Source organism: Gracilinanus agilis, chromosome 4, assembly GCF_016433145.1.
Source record: "Gracilinanus agilis isolate LMUSP501 chromosome 4, AgileGrace, whole genome shotgun sequence".
Taxonomy (NCBI): domain Eukaryota; kingdom Metazoa; phylum Chordata; class Mammalia; order Didelphimorphia; family Didelphidae; genus Gracilinanus; species Gracilinanus agilis.
In genome coordinates this window covers 318,846,596-318,869,929 of record NC_058133.1, presented here as the reverse complement: position 1 = coordinate 318,869,929, position 23,334 = coordinate 318,846,596, and the positions used below count along the sequence as shown (strand labels likewise).

At 33.8% G+C, this 23,334-nt stretch overlaps 1 protein-coding gene across 1 annotated transcript in view; it reads right to left on the bottom strand.

The window, feature by feature from the left end:
* MEI4 (meiotic double-stranded break formation protein 4) overlaps positions 1-23,334 on the bottom strand; it is a 293,732-nt gene that overhangs the window by 57,281 nt on the left and 213,117 nt on the right. Inside the window, exon 4 of the mRNA XM_044674540.1 lies at positions 21,458-21,589. Within this exon, the coding sequence (XP_044530475.1) occupies positions 21,458-21,589 (132 nt within the window). The remainder of the gene's footprint in view (positions 1-21,457; positions 21,590-23,334) is intronic.

Below are 23,334 nucleotides of genomic sequence, written 5' to 3'. Positions count from 1 at the left end.
ATATATATATATTAAAAATCGGCGATAATTTTAATCTATTTTAGATTTTGAGTTGTACTTCCTTTTTTTAATTTAGGAATTACAGATTTGATGAAGTTCTGGTAATGTGATTAATCTGCTCTAGAGACCATGCCAAAGAAGAACTATAACAGAAACAATATTCATGAGCTGTCCAAATAAAAACCAAAGTTTGCTAAATATGTAAAAACATAGAAGGGTACCATCATCATAATCTATTGTATCGAAATACTAACCATAAAGCAACTGTTAGATTTTCTGGCTAATATCAAGTGCCTTGAAATCAAAGATTCTGGTTTTGAAAACATCTCCTTATTATTAACTAATTAACATAGCCACAAGTCATAGAATTTTAGAACTGATAAGGGTCTTAGAGATAAGGTAGTTCAAATAATTTATTTTAGGAGTAAGAGTATGAAGACTTAGAGACACTGTGACTTTCTCAAGGTTATAGAAAATTAGTGAAATATGGACTTCCAATCCAATACACTTTTCACTAGACCATATTGATATTCTTATGTCTTTGGGTAAGTCATTTGTTTTCTCCCAGGAGATTTCAAGAACAAATTCCTAATTATTTCCAAGATTACTCCATAAATCCATAATTATTTCCAATTATTTCTAAGTCAGGCATTTTTAAAGATATAATTCAATCTCAATTATTTTTGAAAAGAGGGAATGATTTAATACCTTGATGTTGTCGAAGAACGCAGTTCCTTTTTTCAGTAATATTTTCCTAGTTCTATTTATGAACTTGTGGTTTAAAAAAATTTGCTACCAGTGTTCTTAAGAGATCAGTTAGTTTAAAAAACATCATCTCTGGTATCAGTGATAACAATATGATGGCTAACACTATCAGTCCTATATTGTTATTTCAGTAATGTTGGAAACTATTTTGAAGTAACTGGGTCTTTATTCCACAAGATTAATTTGAGCTTTTGCCTTCAATAGTTTAGAGAGAAAATGGTTCAAAGTCCATTTTTGAAGCTTTCATCTTGATCAGTCAATCTTTAAAGTACTTTGTCTATAATCTCCCAGTTAGTTTTTAGATTTTGGGAATAAAGTAGAAAAAAACAGGAATAATGAGAACTATGAATCATTTTGCAATGCTATAATTATGGGAATAAGGGAAAGATAACATGGTTACAATATTTTGCTTGCTACAGGAAATTTTTACTTAAAGAAAAAAAGAGAAGAATAATAAAAAATGGAAGATCATCCATAAGACCAATTATTGTTTCTTGCACATCAGCAAAAAAGAACCAAATGGAAGACACTCTCTACTGACAGGATTTCTGTGACCTTGCTATGTTTTTAATACTCAGCACTCTTTTGTCTCTCAACCATAAACTATTTAACTAAAGCAAATGTAACACACTGATCTGAACTTCAACAGGATCCCAATGGAATATGTGACTCTTTTCTCTATCAACTACCTTTTTTTTAGACTTATGACAGTAAATTTATGGAAAGTTTGCTCTCCCCTATGAATCATGGTATGAAACTTCAATCTAGCTTTCACTACTTTCCAATACTCCCACTCTATCCTCACTGACTCAATTTTTTCCCACAATGACTTCCAAATCTTTCATTTCCAGCCCTATTTCCCACTCTACCTCCTTATGGCATATGCCAAAGCCTTTTATTTCACTTAGGAGACAGATGTCATTTAATGTGAAGTCTACTGACTCCCGTCCTCTATTCCCCTAAACATCTGACATCATTACTTTCTCTTGCCACCTTCCTTCTAGTGGCAGGATAACACACTCCTCAATAAAGCGAACAATTCTACATATTTGACAGTGTTACCGTCAGTATCCTTTATTCAGTATGTTATTTGTTTTCTCTCACACACATTTAACTTCTCCCTGGTCAATTTCCTTCTTTCTCATGATTCTCTAATCCTAAAGCGACTTTTTAAAATTCAATCCAGCTATCTTTAAAGTGTGTATTGGGTGTATTTTTTCTCTCTCTCCCCCCTTCCTTCACTTTTACTTTTTTTTAAACTTCCTATATCTAAATAATGATTTCATCTCCTCACTGCCTACATTTCTCAAGTCTTTACAGTTAGGTTTCATGTGACTGAAACTTTTCTCCTCAATTTCATAAATAGTGTCCTCATCACCATTTTTTTCTCAGGTTCCACAAAGTACCTAACAATACTGACCTACTAGAGACATTTTCATTATATAGCATGCATGGGTTGGAAAGGACCAAAGAGACACCATTTAAATCAGTTGAGTCACACTCTATTCTATTATTTTTCATTATTTATTGAGACAACATTATTCCCAATTCCCCTAATTCCTTTGTCAAATGAGAAAGAATACTTATTTGCATCCTCTCAAAGTCTCTATGACTACTTTTCTCCTTTAGTTAGATCAGTGATAGGCAAACTTTTTTAAAGAAGGGGCCAAAGGAAAGGAAATGCTCATCTGTTAGTCTGTTTCTAAGGCAACTTTTTCGAAGTTTCATTGTATTGTATCCTACTCATTATATTTGTCAGATTAGGAATAATGTCACCCTGCTGGATAGGACATTTCAAAGGGCTGCATCTTGCCTGCAGGCCATAGTTTGCACATCATTGAGTTAGATTATCAAACCCTTTACAATGTTTTAATGTGGACATTCTCAAAGGGTCCTTTAAAGGATCATACTCTCAGAAGTAGATAGGTCCTTTCATTTAATCCAGTTCATTTTTATAACTGAAGAGCTTAATGCATGGTAAAGAAAGTAAAATTCTCAAAGTTACAAAGCTAATAGGTAGAACCAAGGATTTGAATTCTAAGAAGACACTTTGGCCACTGTAGTACATTACCTCTTTAGCTCTCTTTTTTCCCTCTTTTATGTATCCTCTCTTTTTTTTCCTCAAGGACTCCAACTGCTTCCATTATCATTTTAAACAGATAGTTTTCATTTATATTTCTAGTCCTGACCTTTTTTCTGATCTGAAGAGCCAGATCTCCAACTGCCTACAAGGTACAACTGCTATATCCCACAAAAAAATTCAAATTAACATTTCCAAAACTAAATCTATCTCTCCTCCAAAACCTGATTTTGTTTTCATTTTTTTTCTGTCAACAATATCATTACTTCCAGTATCTTTCAAATATCATCCAAGTCTGTAACCTTGGATTTGTTGTGAATTTTCTAATTTCTTCACCTCTCATATATAAATAAATGAGTACTATCAATTCATTGTGACAATTCTAACAATTGATTTCTCTTCTCTAGTATGTATTAGTGTTATATCATATGCCCTTACTGATACTGATACTGACTTCTATCATCCCTATCCCTATAAACCCATCTATTCTACTTTTAGACTATTTTTTTCTTATATATTAACATCATCATGATGTTTCCCTACTCAAACATTTCTAGTGGTTCCTCTTACTGAGAAAATCATGCCTGTTATAAAAGTACTCTATAGTCTGTTGCTAATCTTACTTTAATATGTTCTTAATAAAGAAGAGCCATTGAAAAGGGCTCAGCTTTTTATCTCAGATACCCCATCCATCACCTGACCTGATCCTTTCAGGGTGAAGGGAGTCAATGTATGACCCTGTCAACTACATCAACTTTAATGGGATCCTAATAAAAAGATCTATTATATACCCTATTTCTTTCAATGGCTTTCCACAGGGGGGAAAAATAAAAATCCACAGATAAAAAGTAAACTGGAAATCCTAAAAATCAAAGGAGAAATTAATAAAATTGAAAGTAAAAGAACCAATTAATTAATAAATTAATAAATAAAACTATGAGCTGGTTCCAAGAAAAAAATATAAAATAGATAACATATTGGTTATTTGATTAAAAAAGGAAAGAAGAGAATCAAATCACCAGTATCAAAAAAGAAAGGGGAAATTTCTTCTGTAATGAAGAGGAAATAAAGGCTTAGAAGGTATTTTTCCCAATTAAATAACAATAAATCTGACAATATAGGTAAAATGGATGAATATTTAAAAATACATATATAGCACAGATTAACAAAAGAGGAAATAGAATACTTATCATATAATCAGTGTCATACCAACGAAACTACCAAACATTATTTTATAGAAATAGAAAAAATAATGACAAAATTCACTTGGAAGAACAAAAGATCAAGAAAATCAAGAGAACTAATGAAAAAAATATGTGATAGATAGTGGCCTATCAGTACCAGATCTTAACCAGTACTATAAAGCAGTGGTTATCAAAACAATTTGGTATTGGCTAAGAGAAAGAAGGAGAGATCAATGAAATAGACTAGGGGTAAGTGACCTCAGTAGTCTAGTATTTGATAAACCCAAAGATCTCATATTTTGTCACTATTTAACAAAAACTGCTAGAAAAATTGGAAAACAGAATGGTAAAAATTAGGTTTAGATCAATATCTTATATCCAATTCCAAGATAAATTCAAAATGGGTATATGATTTAAATGTAAAGAGGGGAATTAAAAATTTTTTATATCAAATTTCTCTGATAAAGGTCTAATTTCTCATATATATATATATATAAAGAACTGAGACAAATTCATAAGAAACCAAGCCATTCCCCAATTGACAAATAGTTAAACGATATGAATAGGCAGTTTTCAGATGAAGGAAATAAAAATTATCAATAATTATATAAAAACATTTTAAATCCTTCTTGATTAGAGAAATAAAAATTAAAACAACTCTGAGGTACCATTTCATGCCTATCAGATTGGCCAATATATCTGTAAATAAAAATTAGAAATGTTGGAAGGGGTGTGGTAAATTTGGGATACTAATGCATTGCTGGTAGAGTTGTGAACTGATCCAACCATTCTGAAGGGCAATTTGGAATTATGCCCAAAGTGATAGAAAAGAATATGTACCTTCTGATCCAGTAATACTACTACTAGGTCTGTATCCCAAAGAAATGAAAAAGGGGAAAGAACTACTTGTACAAAAATATTTATAGCTGTTCTTTTTATTATTAATTAGAAACTAAAGGTGTCCATTAATTGTGGTATATGATGGTTATGGAAAACTATTGTGCTATAAGGAATGATTTCAGAAAGCTGGAAAGACCTACATCAACTAGTGCATGTGAAATGAGCAGAACCAGGAGAACATTATAAACAGTAATGGCAATACTGTAGAATGATTAAATGTGATAGATTCTGATACTATCAGCAATACAGTTATTCAGACCAATCCTGAGGTTCTTATGAAAAAGAATGCACAGAAAAAGAACTGTTGGAGTAGGAATGCAGATGAAAGTATATGAGTTTTGTAATGCAAGGTGGCTAACAGAAACTTTTTGCTTCTGTAATTTCTAACTGTCACAAAAAGTCAGTTAGAAGTCTTACAATCTTTAGAAAGTCAGTTAGAACTTAAAGCTATAAATAGAGGTGAAGTTCCAACTGACAAGGCTTTTGCCTTCTGGCTTTCACTATGGCTGGAGGCTTTTGATTTAGCTTAGCCTGTTGGCTTTGGCCTTTTGGCTTGGCTTTGACCTAATTGCTTCAGCCTTGGTCTGTGCTTATCTCATCTTGGGGAAATTTAAACCTATCTCATTTCTCTGGACCTCTCCCTGATCTCTCCATTTACATTCCCTTCCCTTCCCCTGAATTTCCTGTGGTTCCTGGGTGGAAGGGAGGCCTTAGTGATTGAACATTGTGGGTTTTAGTTTCTATAGACAAGTAGAGTATTCTCAAATAAGTTACCCCTAGTTTTAGTGATTTAATAAGGACTTTACTTAAAAGGCAGTCAAATCTTCCAACTGGGAGAGCAGTCACCTCTCTGTGACCCATCCCCCACCATCACCCCTCTCCCTAGCCACAGTTAGAAAATCCTGAACCTCTTTCCCTCTGACTAACCTGAGATTAATAAATCCCCTTGTTACCTATTCAAGCCTCTGGTGAATCATTATATCAAAAATTGAGGTAAGGGCTAAAGAGGGAAGGAATCATTTTATTTTTATTCCTTGAAAGAACTAGGAGCATCCATCTTGGCAGGAAGTACCTACACAAGACTTCCTCCAGCCATCAGTTTGACTGGCAGGGAGGGGCCCTCTCAACTCCTCCCTCAAGAGACTTTAGAAACTAACAAGAGAAACCTTCCAGCCAAAACCTAAACATTTCTTACTGGCTTTAATTTCCTCCCTGTATCCTCTGACTCAAGCCTCTGGGAATAAACCTGTTTGAACTGCCCTCTCCTACATACCCCATTTCTTTCTTTCCTCCTCCAATCACCTTATAATCACCTATATCCCTATTATTTTTCCTCACACCCAGATTGCCTTCCTTAACCCACTCAGATTACCTTATTTACTTCTTGATAACAGTTTTCACTTGTTTGTTTGGGTATATGTTTGGGGGTTTTGGTTTTATAAGATTATTTGCTTACAAAAATATGTTTTGTGTGATAATACATGTATAATCCAGAATGAATTGCCTGCTAGCTCCAAGAGGGCATAGGGAAAGAGTGCAGGAGACAATTTGGATTGTATAGCTTTGGAAAACTTATGTGGAAAGTTGTTAATACATGTAATTGGCTTAAAAATAAATAAAAATTAAAAAATCATTATTGATTAAAGAAATACAAAATAAAACAACTCTGAGATATCATTTCAAATGTATCAGATTGGCTAAAATGATATAATAGCAAAATTATAGAAGCTGAAGAGGATATAGAATAATGAAGGCACAAATACATTGTTGGTAGAATTGTAAATTGATCCAATCATTTTGGAGAATAAACTAGAATTACGGCCAGAAGGTTATAAAATTGTGTATAACCTTGGACCCAATAATACCACTATTAAGTTTATTCCCTAAGGCGATCAGGGGGAAAATGAAAGAAGTCTTTACCCTTGTGGTTCTTCCTGGAGCCATATATTTGTCATAGGTCACAGTAATATCTCTGTAGTTCATTTTCTTTCCTTGCATCAAAATTTCTGGTTCTTTTTGTTTGCTATTCATACATTGTGCATATGTGTATAGATTTGTGAGGCCATGGATTTAACTACTGGCTCCCTTGTTATTAAAAGATGTACTTCTTCAGACAAGGGATTGTTTCATTACTTATATATCCAGCACCTATCACAATGAATGGCACATAAGTGGTGGTTAATAAATGCTTGTTGTTTAATAGGATTCTTGAATTTGTTGGAGAGAGAGGAAGAAGAAGAGGAGGAGTCTTCATTTTTTCCTATACATTATTTAAGTAGGAAGTTTACTTTTCTTCTTTCCTCTTCAGTTTAAAGTTTAATTATTTCGATTAGAATGGCAAAAAAATCTAGAAATGTATTTTTGTTATATTTTTTATGTGTACTCCACCCCTGGCCAGGATTCTGTTATTTCTATATTTTAAGCAATGCTCTAGTAATCCACAGCTGGATCTAATGGCAATCTTTCACCAAACTCATGTTCCTCAGCCCAGAGGATAGTACAATGCACATGCTAGAGCCTAACATGGGTTGAGTTAAATTTAATGAAAAAGATGGAAAGATTTGAAGCAGCATTTCATAAGGTAATGTAATTATATCATAATAACAGAAACATTATAATCAGATTGTGGGTGATGAATTCATGCTACGATTTGTGTTACTTTGATTACATGTGAAATATCAAATAAAATTCCCAGTACTGAATTTCAAAATGGACATTTAGAAACTTCATATGACAACAAAAAAAGACATTGTAGTTTCAAAAACTATGTGATGGTTGAAATTATCAGATAGATAGATAGATAGATAGATAGACAGATAGATAGATAGATAGATAGACTGGGACATTAAAATTAAATTAGAGAAAACCATGGAGAAACACAATAATTTTCTACAATGTATGAAAAGCTACCATATGCAAGAATTGATTGCAGTTGATGCAAAGGGAAAACTAAGACTAATATATAACTTTTTATAAAAAAACAAAGCAATTAAAGAGAATTCAACAAGCAGGAAAAGCTAATTGTTTTTGTAAACCAACAATTCAATTGGATTTCTATTTAAGTAGGGCACTGAAAGTATTTGCAGATCAGGAATGTCATAGAAATATTTTCTATTTACATAAAAGGTGAAGTAAATATTTTCTAAGATATTTTCCAATTCTTTAGATTCAATGATTCCAATTATTACTAATATCTTTTGAGCATTATTTGAGTACTGGTTCCCCCAAATTGAATGATTCATCTTCAGACAAAATGTATATGCTAAGAGGCAGGGAGGATCCTTCTGACATAGTGCTGCCAAGAATTTGTGTCCCTGTTTAATGAGAAAGAGGAAATTAAAAATTCATATGCAGACCTCCTAGACTCTATCTTATCCATTTGTGCACAGTCTGATCTAAACTGTATTCTTTCTGATAGAATGATTGCTCTCCAAGTCAGCTGTCTTAGAATTTAGATTCATATATGCATATTTTCAGAAAACATGTGGTTCTTCTCTTTAGTAAAATACATTCTCTGCTTCCTACTTGAGGCTATTCATCTGTCTCTTTATCTTGTTTAAAGAACACATGCTTATTTTGTTTCTAAATGTTTCCATTCTGTGTTAAATTAGCTAATTTTAAAGATGTGCAGTATAAGATTATAGGAACTCTTCGGTTGTACCATATTCATTTTACACTCAGTTTTTCCAAATAAGTTCCTCTTGCTTTCTTAAACTTAAGAAATGATTTTAACTGTGAGTTAAGTGGATGGATAGAGTTTATCAGACTTAAGACCAAAATAGCAAACAAACAAAACACTATATACCCTGTGTTATGTAAAGGATGACAGCATGGAATCCCTGCAAAATACATGGGAAGTTTCTTTGAGTCTGCCTTCCCTTACTAAATTCACTTTTCATTTTAATTTATCCTTTAACTTACACACTGTCTCAAACGTGTAAGCATGATAGTTCTTGGAAACACCTTATATGAGTATTCACTGAGGCCAAGATGTCCCTCCAAATTCCATAGAATATTATCATAGGATTATAGATTTAGATTGAATTGTTACTGTGATACTACTGCACATACTACAGCACAATATAGATATGCATATAATAGATCTTCAAATAGAAATTTTTAGTGAAAGTACAAATGAAATTGAAGTTATATCCTATATCCTTAAAGTATAATAATGAAGGGCATGAATTATACAGAAAACAGCTGTAGTTTGTTCTGTCAAAAGTAGGACAACTGGGGTAGATATTTAAGACTTGTATTGGTTCAAATGATGGGAATTCAAATTAGGCTTAAACACTTCCTAGCTGTATGACCCTAGGCAAGTCACTTAACTGCAACTGCCTAGACCATACCACTCTTCTGCCTTGGAATCAATACTTTGATTTTAAGATGCAAGATAAGAGTTTTTTTTTAAAGAAATGATTAGTGTTTGGGTAGTAAGTGTGATATGTGCAGGGACCTTTTGAGTTAGGCACCAGATGACATCAGACTAGACTCTAATTCGATCACCTGCACATAGCAAAGGCACTTATGAGGGCTGGAACACCTGAAGACCAAATGTCTGAGTCCCAATTCAAGGTCAGGGTGGGTTGTCAGGACACTTGGCTCCCTCTAATGAACATCCATCAGGGGGTAATTCTATTTGTTCCCATATTTTCATCTCTTCAAGCCTTGGGGGCGGAAGGACCTTAATTTTTTCTCTATAAAAATCCTATTTCTCACTACTCCAAGAAAAGGCAGCTCCACTCTTGAAAAAAACCAGTAGTAGCTCCATTTTCAACAGCCCAAGCCACTTTTCCCCAATAACTTCAATGAAAGCACTGCTTGAGATGAATAGATCTTGAGTGACAAATTCTTTTGGAGAGGGACTGAACCCTAAACACAAGTGGTCAATATCAGTTAGAGAAAGAAAGAAAATCTTGGAATCAATTATCATGCTCCTTGTATTTTGGTAGAGTCAATTATTATGGATCAATATATTTAAGATGTAAAAAAATTATGCAGGAAAATTAACTTAGAAGAGATTGGAAGTTCTAAAATATGAAATTCTGCAATCAGTCAATAAACATTTATTAAGCACCTACTGTATTTCCAGGAGCTCTACTAGTACTGAGTATACAAAGAGAGGCAAAAGATAGTCCCTATTCACGAGAAGCTCACAATCCAACAGGGCAGACAACAAAGAAACACAATAATCAATAATTGAGCATTTATTCCTTGCTAAGTGTCTATTATATGCCAAGTACTGTGTTATGTACTGAGTTTACACTTTCAAAAAAATAATACAGTCCTTGTCCTAAAAGAGATTAGGTCATGTTATTACCAGGATTACAATTTCACTCATTTTTGAGAGAAACTGGAATTTACCTAGTAGGCTTTGCATTATTCTGCAGTGGAATGAAATCAGTACAATGACATCTCCGAACGTGAATGTCAATAAAGTATTCTGCTAATAGGATTGACCAATAGTATCATATTTGAAGGCATGTAAAGAAGATGGAAGAAAGGACAGTTAACCAAGGATGGATACAAGGAAGGGGATAGTCCAAAAATAATAGTGTCAAGAGCAAAAAAGCTACACATGAGCTGAGGGTAACAAACCCATTATTGTTTATAGCTACACTGGGGTGAGAGCAGTATCAGAGAAAAATTGAACTCCATTTCAAGGTGTATAGGATAAGGATAACATATGATGGTAAGAAAACTGAAATGTTAAACTCTTAAAGATTTTCATGTCTAACTATACTAATTTTAGTTTCAGAAAAAAGATAATGAAAATCATTTAACAAAATTTTAAGCAGGAGATAAAGATGAAATGATATGTCTAGCAGCCCTCAATAGCGACCAAACAAAACCACTATTAGGTCTATAACCCAAAGAGTTATTAAAGGCAAGGGAAAAGAACCTCCATGTACAAAAATATTTGTAGCAGCTCTTTTTGTGGTAGTATGGAACTGGAAAATGAAGGGAAGTTCATTAACTGAGGAATGGCTAAACAAGTTGTGCTATAGGATTGTAATGGAACACTATTGTGCTGTATGAAATGATAAACAAGATGATCACAAAAACATAAAAACCTGGAAAGACTTATATGAATTGATGCAACATGAATTAGTACCAGAAGAAAGTTTTATGTAGTAACAACAATAATGTAAGATGATCAGTTGTGAATGACTTAACTATTATGAAAAGGCAAGGATACAGGACAACTCCAAGAGACTCATGAAAAAAAAAAAGCTATCTACCACTATATAAAGAACAGACAGATTCCAAATACAAACTGAAACATATCATTCTTTATTTTATATCTTCCATGAATTTTTCTCTTGTGTAAGAAATATGAGTCTTTTACAACATGACAAATATGGACATATGCATTATATGATAATATATGTATAATCTATATCACGTGACTTGCTTTCTTGGGAAATTGGGAAAAGTGGAAGGGATAGAGAACATGGATTGCAAAATATCAGAAAATAAATATTAAAAAATTGTATTGACATGTAACCTGGAAAAACAAAACTTATAAAAAACTAGCAGGCATTATTTCTGAAACTATCAATAATAATAGCTAACATTTATATATCACTTAAGGGAGGGAGTTCATGACATTGACGTATATGCAGATAAGTAAAAATAGAAAAACAAAATAGAAAGTAATGGGAGCAAAGATATTCTGGATGCATATAAAGAGGGAGAAAATATTTTCAGTGGAGTCAGTTTGTAAGTACTTCATGAAAAAGTGGCATGAGAACTTTCTTGCAGGAAGAAAATAATTTCAAAAAGTAGAAATAGAAGGGACCTCATCCTAAGTATGGAATATAGATGTCAGGAAACAGCTAATATTCCAGTTTGGAAGGGATTCTTATGAATTAGAGTTGAATGAAATAAAGGTGGACACATAGGAGCCAATATCAGTTTGTAACTCATTTAAGCAAGGGTATGAAGTAAATCAAGGGAGATGGGAGTAATTAGTCTAATAGATGCAAATACTATTAGTCCAATATTTGTCATGTTATCCTTATGGGGAAAATGGAGTGATGTGAACTATAATTGTATAGTTAGGTCAATATTTAATTGGTTGAATTATAGGACCTAAAGAATAGTCATTAATCAGTTGATACCAACTTAAAGGGAAGTCTGTAAGTTCATTCTCCCAAGAATATATCCTTGGTCCTGACCTAATCAATATTTTTAATTAATAATTTGGTGGCAGATATGCTTTCTAAATTTGTAAAGATGTAAAGCTTGGAGAACTAACCCAATGGAAGATAAGAGTCGGGATCTAAAAATGTCTTGATTGGCTAAAATGAAAGACTAACAGATAGGAATAGGGGACTAGACCTATGATTTCACTGATACAGGGAACACTTGTTTGAGTAAACTTCCTCTACCAATACCAGCTGACAACTTTCTGTAACTTAAGGTCTTAGAAAATTGCTTAGTGTAGTGAAATGTTAAATGATTTCCCTAGAATTGCAGACCTCATATGTGGCAGATATGGAATTTTAACTCAAGGTTTTTTGACACAAAGAACAACTCTTCATCCACAAGGCTTCTTCAACTGAATAAGGCAAAATTTAATAGGAATAAATGCAAAACTCTTAGGCTTATAGATTCAGAATTGAAAAGGACTTTAGAGAATTTATCATTTAATCCCCTCATTTTACAGATGAACAACCTGAGAACCAGAGAGATCAAGTGATTTTCCCCAAGTTACTGATGTAGAAATTGGAAGAGAAGGGTTTTGAATTCAGGTTCCCTACTTCCAAATGCTATACTTTTGTCACTGTACCAAACTGTCTCACAAATTTTCTATTTGTATTTTTTTAATAACTTTGCAAGTGCAGAATGAGTAAGCATGACTGTTCAACAGGTCCTGTGAAGAAGATCTGGAGATTTCAATAGAATACAGGGGCAATGTGAGTCAACAATGTCATTTAGCAAATGAACCCTTAGTGCTATTCAAAGCTGTTTGGGGCAGACCTATCTGGAATACCATGTCCAGTTTTGGACACTATATTTTATGAGAAACATTGATGAATTGGAGAATATCCTAAAGTGTGTGACAAGGAGATTTAGAGGAGACAGGCAAATATGCATAAGTAGATGGGTACAATAAACTGGAAATATTTATCCTAGAGAAGAAAAGGAAAAGAGGACATGGTGACTAATTGAATGAATAAATAGAAAACTTTTATCATAGCTGACTATGTGCCTGCCATGCACTGAGAATAAAATCGATATTCTTATAAAACTTACAATTAACTGGAGGAGATAGTAGGAATGGGAGGGGAGGTCATAAAAATGGTCTTTTTTTGGAAACAATGGATATGTTGATTTAATTAGAATTCTCAAGAAATAGGTGGAGTAAAAATGATAAAGAGGGCAGATATGAGAAAATAGCAGAGGAAAATGGCTTGGATGAAAAAGAAGTTGTGTAGTATTTGTAGAATTGTTAGACTTATTCTTTTCAAACTCACAAGGCAGAACTAGGAATAAAGGGCAGAAACAATATTGTGACAGACCTGTTCATGATGCAAGAAAATAACTTGCTGCCCAAAAATGAAATACGCAATTGTTGGCTATCCTGGGTTATGTTATAGTGATGATAATAGAGCAGGGGTTAGATGCCATTAGGAGGCATTTCCTATCAAAGTTAGACTTGTTGAAATTTTATAGTTCATCCAAATCTTATACATAATTTTATTTATATTTTATATAACTTTATATCCTGTGACTCTAAATCTTCAGAAACTGCTTGTTTATTTGCTGGTTTTAATTGAAGCCAGAGATTTGGACTCTATCTGAAAAGGATCATATTTCCACATGTAAAATTACCTAAAAATTAAAATATGCAATTTTTTTCAAATTAAAATGACTAACTTGATTTTATTCTTAGCTTTCCACAGTTATTCAGAAAAAATCCTTAAAGAATTAATACATGACTAACATATGAGATTCTGTACCAGGTTTCAATATAATCTTCAAAATATTGATAGGCAAAGTACATTAGATGATTTTTTCATTATTTTACAAAAAATATGAGTTATGATGAAATGAATAAGAATCTTATCCAAATGAAAATGCATAGAATTCACTAAAATGATTTAAAGTATTACAGCAAAAAATAAGTTATGATATTAGAAACTGATTTAAGAAAGTAAGCACAGATATTGGAAGGAGTCATTGATATAGCTTTAGAGGAGAGACAATTACAAACTCTCTCAAACATTCTTAGCTCATGCTACACTCGATGTTATGTCTATATGAATAATAGCCTAAATGCATTACCTATTAGATTTTCCTTGATAAAAGAAAATCCAAAGGGGAAAATGTGTGAATTAGTTTTAGGAGACAAATTATTCAAGTAAAGAAGCTTTAAATATTAAACTAGATCTCTCAGTTGGTAAGGTATCTTATTTATGTAATTAGCCTTCAGTAATGTCCTTCTCCAATGATGCATTATTACTATATGATGGTTACATGGGTCAAAGATTTTGATAGCTAAGCACAAACTCAGGAAGGTTCCAAATCAAGGTGAGAAAGCTTCAGTTATGGTTCTCATAGAACATCAGACCAGAACTGGTCTAAGTTTGGAGGGGCTCATTTCTAGATAGACGTTTTAGTCTTAAGGATATAATAAAACTAATAAAGGTAGTGTAGTATATCAATCTGATTTGATTGAAAGTATATATATATATATATATATATATATAGATAGATAGATAGATAGATAGATAGATAGATAGATAGATAGATATATACACACACACACTGAAGAGATCACTGATCTTTGGAAGAACTATAGACATAAAAGAGTCAGTGAGTACTAATTTTTCAGAAGTAAGAAAAGAAAGACTTCCCTGAGTCATTTGATATTTCATTACAAACATAAGTCCAGAGGAGTGAACACATTCAGTGACATTTTGACACTGGGGAAATGAAAAATGGTAGTAAGAAGTAACAAGGAAATAACAAAAAGTAGAAAAAAAGTAAAGAGGCATCAATTTTTTCTGTATTTGACCAACTACTCATCTTTGTCCTCAAACTCGAACAATAATAAAGCCATTCATTTCTAGTCTTCCTAACCAATCCAGAAGAATCTGNATCCACAAATTAGTGGTGATATATATATATATATATATCACCACTAATTTGCGGATTTTCACCTATTGTGGGTGTCTCTGGAACGTAAGGTTTTTTGTTGTTTTTTTTTTCCCCTCCCAAGTTTACCCATTAATAATTTCTTCCTTAATAGTTCCCTCAGCTGAATCCAAAAATTCTTCTCTTTCTTGCTTTGAAATGACTCTTGGACTTGCCAATGGCTTTCATTTCAACCTTGGATCATTCCAACAACATCCTAAACTGCCTTCCCTAAAGGCTTTATCTGATAAGTTCAAATAAGAGTGCTTAATTTGTGATCATTTTTTGTTCAAGAGTTTACCTACTGCCAATTGCCTAAAGGAATTGTTTTCCTTTCTTAAGAAACATTTCATAATGTCCTATCATTCTATGTATTCCATCTTTTAGTTTTCCTTTTCTTAGCTATATATTTATAGGCCCAATGAGTCTCCCAGGAAACCTGTTTTCATATGCTTGTTTTTAATTAAATTATATCCCTGAATACAGAAAAGATGATCTGTTCCTATTGTAATTCTTTAAAAATTAAGTGGAAACCTGAGACTTAAAATGGTAAATGAGATATTTAAAAACTACTGAGACTTAAAATGGTAAATGAGATATTTAAAAACTACAAAAGGGTTTGAATGCATTAGGTGGTTCTCCTAAGAAGTGTTAATAGATGTAGTTGAAAGGAAGAGAAGATATTAGAGGTTTTGATTTGAAGTTATCAAGTAGCATAAAAGATACAATGCTGAATACTCAACTGGGAAAACTAAGTTTAAATTCTGCCTTTGCAACTTATTAGCTGTGTGATGAATGAGCAAATCATTGAATCACTAAACTTTAGTTTCTTCACCTGCAAAATGGGAATAATGATAACACCCACTGGAGAGGGTTGCTAAGAGGATGAAATGAGACACTATATGTAATATACTGTGAAGATATGAAATGGTATATAAATGTTAGCAATTATCATTAGTAGTGTTAGTAGCACTAATATTGGCAATATAGTAATGATGAAATAATGGATTGCAGAAGTGTAGTTTTTCATTAACTTAATTATTTTAGTTTGTTACTTATTTTAGTTTAATCATTTTATTCTACCTCTGCAACTACCCTTCTTAAGGAAATTCTAAAAAACTTTACAAAATGAGTCCTAAAGACATAGTTGCATAATCTGGCAAAAAAAGAAATATTCCCCATTAGCCATGCTTCAAACATATTTTTATAATCAGTCTTTTATACTCTAGAAGCTAGCAGTAAATAACTGTCTAGAATTAAATAAGAATACTTAAATGCTATCTTGAATATTTTCATTGGAATATAGTTCATTTCTCAACTGTCAAATATTATTTACTTAAATTTCTATATTTATACTATTAATGGGACAATGAAAATTACATGGATCTAAGTGAAAATTAATATTGGTTAAATATATATCTTAGTGGCTTATATCTACTTAGTACTGTAATGGAAAGATGCAACAAAATTTTTGCCCTTGCAAAAGTTAACTGAAAACTTCTAGCAGTTAGAAGCCTTAGAATCCTGACAGAAGTTCATTTGGATCCTGAGGCTTGAAGAGAGCAGAGGTTCTAACCAAGGCTCTGCTTTTGGGTTTCAGCTTTGCTTTGGCCTGTGCTTTTGTCTCTGGACAATTTGAACCTAGCTAATTTCTCTGGACCTCTCCCTGACCTCTCCATATTACACCCCTGTTACCTTTCCTGTGTTTTCCCTGTGGGCTATGGGAGGAAGTGTGGCTTTTGGGTTTTAGTGATTAGACTTTGTGGGTTTAGTTTCCCTATAGGAAAGTAGGGCATCCTTTAATCAAAATATCCCTTATTTTATCGATTTAGTATATACTCTACTTTAAAGGCAGCCAAATCTTTCCTGGCTGGGAGAGTAGGCTCTCTCTCAGTCTAACCCACTCCTGTGACCCTCCCCCCACCTTGAGTTTCTCCCTAGCAGCTGTCAGAAAACCCTAAACCCCTCTCTCCTTTCTGATCAACCCGGAATATTTTAAAAATATCCCCCTGTTACCTACTCAAACCCTCTGGTGAATCATTGTGTCTAAGATTAGACAAGGGTTGAAGAGGGAGGGAATTATTTTCTTTATTTCCTGAGGGAACTGGAGGCATCCATCTTGGGAGGAAGTCCTTACCCAAGACTTCCTCCTGAACCCATCAGTTTCACAGACAGGGAGGCGCCTTTTGATTCCTTCCTCTAGGGACTTGAGAAACTGACAAGAAAATCCCTGAAGGTAGATTTAAACCATTTCTGACTGGCCCAATTCCTTGTGTCTACAGAGATACCTTTCCTGCCTGGAAGGGTTCAGCCTATTCCCCCCGAGTATCCTCTCTCTCTAGCCTGAGTATCTAGCCTGTTTAAGCTGCCTCTCCTGAATACCCCACCTATTTCCCTTACCATCCAATATACCACCTCATTCATTCCTTCCCTAAACACAGCCATCCCTTTCATTCCTCTTCCATATCACCTCATTCACCTTCTACCCCTACTTATTAGCAAGGATTAAGAAAGCACCTCAACTTTATTGGCTACACTAATTTATAAATACAAAGTGTTATCAGGAGTGAAACAAGGATACCCACTATCACCTCAATTATTTAACATTGTACTAGAAACACTAGCAGTAGCAATTAGAGAAGAAAAAGAAATTGAAGGTATCAAAATAAGCAATGAGGAGACCAAGCTGTCACTCTTTGCAGATGATATGATGGTCTATCTAAAGAATCCTAGAGAATCAACTAAAAAGCTAGTGGAAATAATCAACAATTTTAGCAAAGTTGCATATACAAAATAACCCACATAAATCATCAGCATTCCTATATATTTCCAACACATTCCAGCAACAAGAGTTAGAAAGAGAAATTTCATTTAAAATCATACTAGACAATATAAAATACTTAGGAATCTATCTGCCAAGACAAACACAGGAATTATATGAACACAACTACAAAACACTTTCCACACCACTAAAACTAGATCTAAACAACTGGAAAAACACTAATTGCTCTTGGGTAGGACAAGCTAACATAATAAAAGTGACCATTCTACCCAAATTAATTTACTTATTCAGTGTCATACCGATCAAAATACCAAGAAACCTTTCTACTGAATTAGAAAAAAACTATAACAAGGTTCATTTGGAAGAACAAAAGACCAAGAATATAAAGGGAAATAATAAAAAAAATGTGAAGGTTGGGGGTCCAGCAGTACCAGATATTAAATTACACTATAAAACAGTGGTCATCAAAACAATATGGTATTGGCTAAGAGACAGAAGGAAGGATCAGTAGAATAGATTTGGGGTAAGTGACCTCAGCAAGACAATCTATGATAAGCCCAAAGATCACAGCTTTTGGGACAAAAAAATCCACTATTTGACAAAAACTGCTGGGAAAATTGGAAAACAGTATGGGAGAGATTAGGTTTAAATTAGTATCTCACACCCTATGTGAAGATAAATCCAGAATGGGTGAATGACTTGAATATAAAGAAGGAAACTATAAGTAAATTAGGTGAACATAGAATAGTTTACCTGTCAGATCTCTGGGAAAGGAAAGATTTTAAAACCAAGCAAGAGTTAGAAAACATTACAGAATGTAAAATAAATAATTTTGATTACATTAAATTAAAAAGCTTTTATACAATCAAAATCAGTGCAATCAAAATTAAAAGGGAAGTAACAAATTGGGAAAAAATCTTTGTAACAAAAACCTCTGACAAAGATCTAATTACGCAGATTTATAAGGAGCTAAATCAATTGTACAAAAAATCCAGCCATTCCCCAATTGATAAATGAGCAATCGACATGAATAGGCAATTTTCAGATAAAGATAACAAAACTATCAATAAGCACATGAAAAAGTGCTCTAAATCTCTTATAATTAGAGAAATGCAAATCAAAACAACCCTGAGGTACCACCTCCTTGCACTTAGCAGATTGGCCAAAAGGACAGCAGAGGAAAGTAATAAATGTTGGAGGGGATGTGGCAAAATTGGGACATTAATGCATTGCTGATGGAGTTGTGAATTGATCTAATCATTCTGGATGGCAATTTGAAACTATGCTCAAAGGGCTTTAAAAGATTGTCTGCCTTTTGATCCAGCCATACCATTGCTGGGTTTATACCCCAAAGAGATCATAGGGGAAAAGACTTGCACAAAAATTTTTTTAGCCACTCTTTGTAGAGGCAAAAAATTGGAAAATGAGGGGATGTCCTTTGATTGAGAATTGGCTTAACAAATTGTGTTATATGCTGGTGATGGAATACTATTGTGCTCAAAGGAATAATGAAGTGGAAGAATTCCATGTGAACTGGAATGACCTCCAGGAATTGATGCAGAATGAAAGGAGTAGAGCCAGAAGAACATCATACACAGAGACTGATACACTGTGGTAAAATCAAATGTAATAGACTTCTCTACTAGCAGCAATGCAATGATCCAGGACAATTCTGAGGGACTTATGAGAAAGAATGCTATTCACACCCAGAGAAAGAACTGTGGGAGTAGAAACACAGAAGAAAAACAACTGCTTGAACACATGGGTCAATGGTGACATGATTGGGAATGTAAACTCTAAGTGATCACCTTAGTGCAAATACTAATAATGTGGGAAAAGGTCTTGATCAATGACACGTATAAAACCCAGTGAAATTGGTCGTTGGCTACAGGGGTTTGGTGGGGTGGGGGGGAGGAGGGGGAAAGAACATGAATCATGTAACCATGGAATACTATTTTAAATCAATTAATTAAATAAAAATTTTCAATAAATAAATACAAAGTGCTTAACTCACAATATCACATTTGATCCTTATAAGAAGCAATGTAGGTAGTAAATGCATTATTATCCCCATTTTACAGATAAAGAAACTGAAGTAGAAGGAAATGAATTATTTGCCCAAGGGAACACAGTTAGATATTAACAATGTCAGGTTTTGTGACCACTTTTAGACTATAAATCTGATGCAAGCCAATTATATCATGCTCATTCATGGGGCTTTAGGAGGAAGAAGGTATAGATGGAAACAGCAACAGCTAGAATGACTCATGAATTTCCAAGAGCTCAGCAGACACTGGCAATAAAGCCCCTGTTTTCAGGTTTATTTACCTTACTCAGACCTTTTGTGTTTAGAGATATTTGAGGTCTATTAATTCTGGATTAATGCATATGTAAGAAGCTGCAACTCCCCATGTCTACCTCAGTAGAAAAAGCACATAGCACAGGTGCAGGTCATTAAGGCATTATATTGTCTGGACAGTACAGCCAAAAGGGTTGCAGCTGTGTAGGTGTCTTTAATTCCTTAAATCAAGTAAAGGAGAGGACCTTAGATGGTGGTGATCGAAGGTACACGTTTTATACACTTCTTTCACAAAATGTCCACAAAATTGATTTGTAAACAATGAACCTTGCAGTTAGATCAACTTAGTGTGCGGTACTGAACCTTGAAATCCTGAAACTAAATGAAACCCAGTGTTCTTTTCATTACATCATAGCTACCTTCATAGACTGAAAGAAATAACTGCTAGTTATCTCTAGATTGCATCTTCAAAATTTGAGTGGCAACTTTCAGTTGCTAGAATGCGGCAGTCATTGACTCTGTTGGATGCATTTGTCAGCATTGACAGTGAACTCTCAGCAAATATGAAAAAAGTTTAATACGTTATTCTCCACTTAGTGCTCCTACCAAGGTCAAGGCCAACTAGTTTGTAACATGTTGGTCCTGGGGGAAGGGAGCAATTGATAAAACTTATGTCCACTCCCTGAAGTAGGGAGCACAGCAAATAGTCATTTCCCATAATGTAACCACATGATCTGTTGTTCTGTTATTTACATATTAGTTTCCCTGACCCAGACTTGAATCCCTTTCACTCAATTATCTTACTGCTTCCTCCATAGAACACACCCCACAGATTCTTCCACCCTTAGAGACAATTTTCAGAATCACCTGCTTTAGGTTCTTCCTAGAATTACAACATACCTTCATTTTGAATTTAACAGCTCTAAAGTGCTAAGTTAGGAAGGTAGTTGGAGATGAAAGCCACTGTGAGAATTTGCAATTAGTTACCATTTTTTGCTATATTAAACTCATTTTCTCAGTACAATGTTATCTTGGACACCAGCCAGAAGAAAATTCTGGTAAGCTATTACATTTACTCTACGTTTCTTAAATTTCAAATTTTGATTTTGATATTTTTCTTAATTTGAAAGATATTCTCTCTTTGAAAATCAACTTCTTCCTAAAAATACTCTCCTCCTTCACCCAGAATTTTGAAAATAACATATAAAATCGTCAGACCATTTGTTAATTAGGGCATAATTTTAAAAATTATCTGTCCCATTAATAACTATAACTCAGAACAAAATTTTGAAGAGTACCTGATGCATATTCCTCAACTTGTCAGTAAAGTTGTTCACTTCTAATAAAAGCAGAGCTATTACAGGTTTTCTTAAAAAACTGCATTTTCCCAGAATGACCAGACTATTAGAGATGTAATGCTGCACCTGAAACTAAATACAAAAATAAGTAAGTTTCAACTTAGTATCAAATCAAGTTAAATTATAATTGTTAGTCTCCTATTTGCCCAAGACCTTAGTAAATGCTATTAGGGCTACCAAAGATATAGTTTTGATATGAAGGAACCAGGTAAAAATAAAGTAGGCAAGATTGGCTTTGGTAATCTCCTATACATTCTCCCATGATTTCCAGTGTTTTGTTGCTTCATCCCATGCAGATATATGTCCTCTTCTGGAAGTAGTCCATGCTTGAAAGTTATACTTCTTTCTCCTAATAACACTCACTCCCTTAGTTGGATTGTACTATTCAGCCACTGGAGAACCATGGAGCAGTGTGCTAATTAGACTGTCACATTAAGGTGTGAAAGACTGACAGTTTGCTTTTGTTTTATCCCTGCTTATATAGAATGAAGATCTAATATTTTTCAATGAATCCATTTTTTGGAACTGTAAGATTTTCTGAAGCACTTAGCTCACTACTCACTTCACCAAGGAATAGATAAACCCAATCTCTGTTCTAAAAACGTTTACAATAATATTGTTGGGAGAAAAGAATATGCACCCTTCACCCTCTTCTCTTTTCTCTATACTCTGACAATTGATCGCCTTTAGCTGTGAGTTTCTGTTATCGGCTCAATGTTGACACCTCTCAAACCTCCAACTGTAGCCTTGATCTCTCTTTTCTGAGCTCCATACTTTCATATCCCCATGCCTAATCCTTCCAACCAATGAACATTTCCACAGAAAATAAATTCAAGTAAATTATTTTCGAATCAGTTTTTTTTTTCCATTTTCTACTAACACTCTAAAATTTCACCTCCCTAGTGCCATCTTCTACTTTCAATTTTATACTTTCTGTTTGTGTCACTGTCTCCCAGGATTAAATTCCTGTGATGTCTTTAACCACTCCCACTTGTTTATCACTCATAGACAATTATGAATCAGTCATGATGACTCTTCCACCAGAAAGTATGAGACATAATCTTAGTTCTTTCTAATCGCTTCTCAGTCTTTTGGCTAAGATGTAGGTATTCCTGACTACAGATTTAATGTATAGCCACCTAGATGTTTATACATTGGGAACCCAGCATTATTGACCTTTGTCCCAATCTGGATGAGACAGTAAGAGAAGAGACTATATCTGAGTGATTCAAGACCACATTGGCCCATGCAAAGTATTTGACTCAATTTGCTAAGTGGGATCAATCTATGAGGGTAAAGATACTTTTCCCAAGCTGAATACCTTAGACCCCTAGTCACAGCTACACACACTAGACTTGCCACACTACACTTGCCACATAAGCCAAATTAGGCTACTCTTTGACCCCCTTCCACCAAGCCCCTATGCTCATATGCCCCCAAATTTTTTATTCTTGGAATTTCTTCTCCTCTTTCTTATAATGAACTCCTTTTAAGCAAAATTCAAATACTACCCTCAGATAACTCTTTCTGATTCTCTCTAATCTCCTACAGCACATTCTTTAATACCTCTGTAAGACATTCATTAGATATTGGGTGCATATACATTTATGTGTAGGTGTATATATGTGTGTTGGTATCTTAATGACTATAAAATCCATGAAGGAAGTAGCTGTATTTTATCTAAACTTCATATTTCCTCAATGCCTACCATAGGGAACAAAACCAATTTATCTCCTTAAAAAATAATTTGGAAATGGAAAATAATACAAGTTGGTTTATACAGAAATGCAAAATTTAGTGGAACTGATGAAATCTAG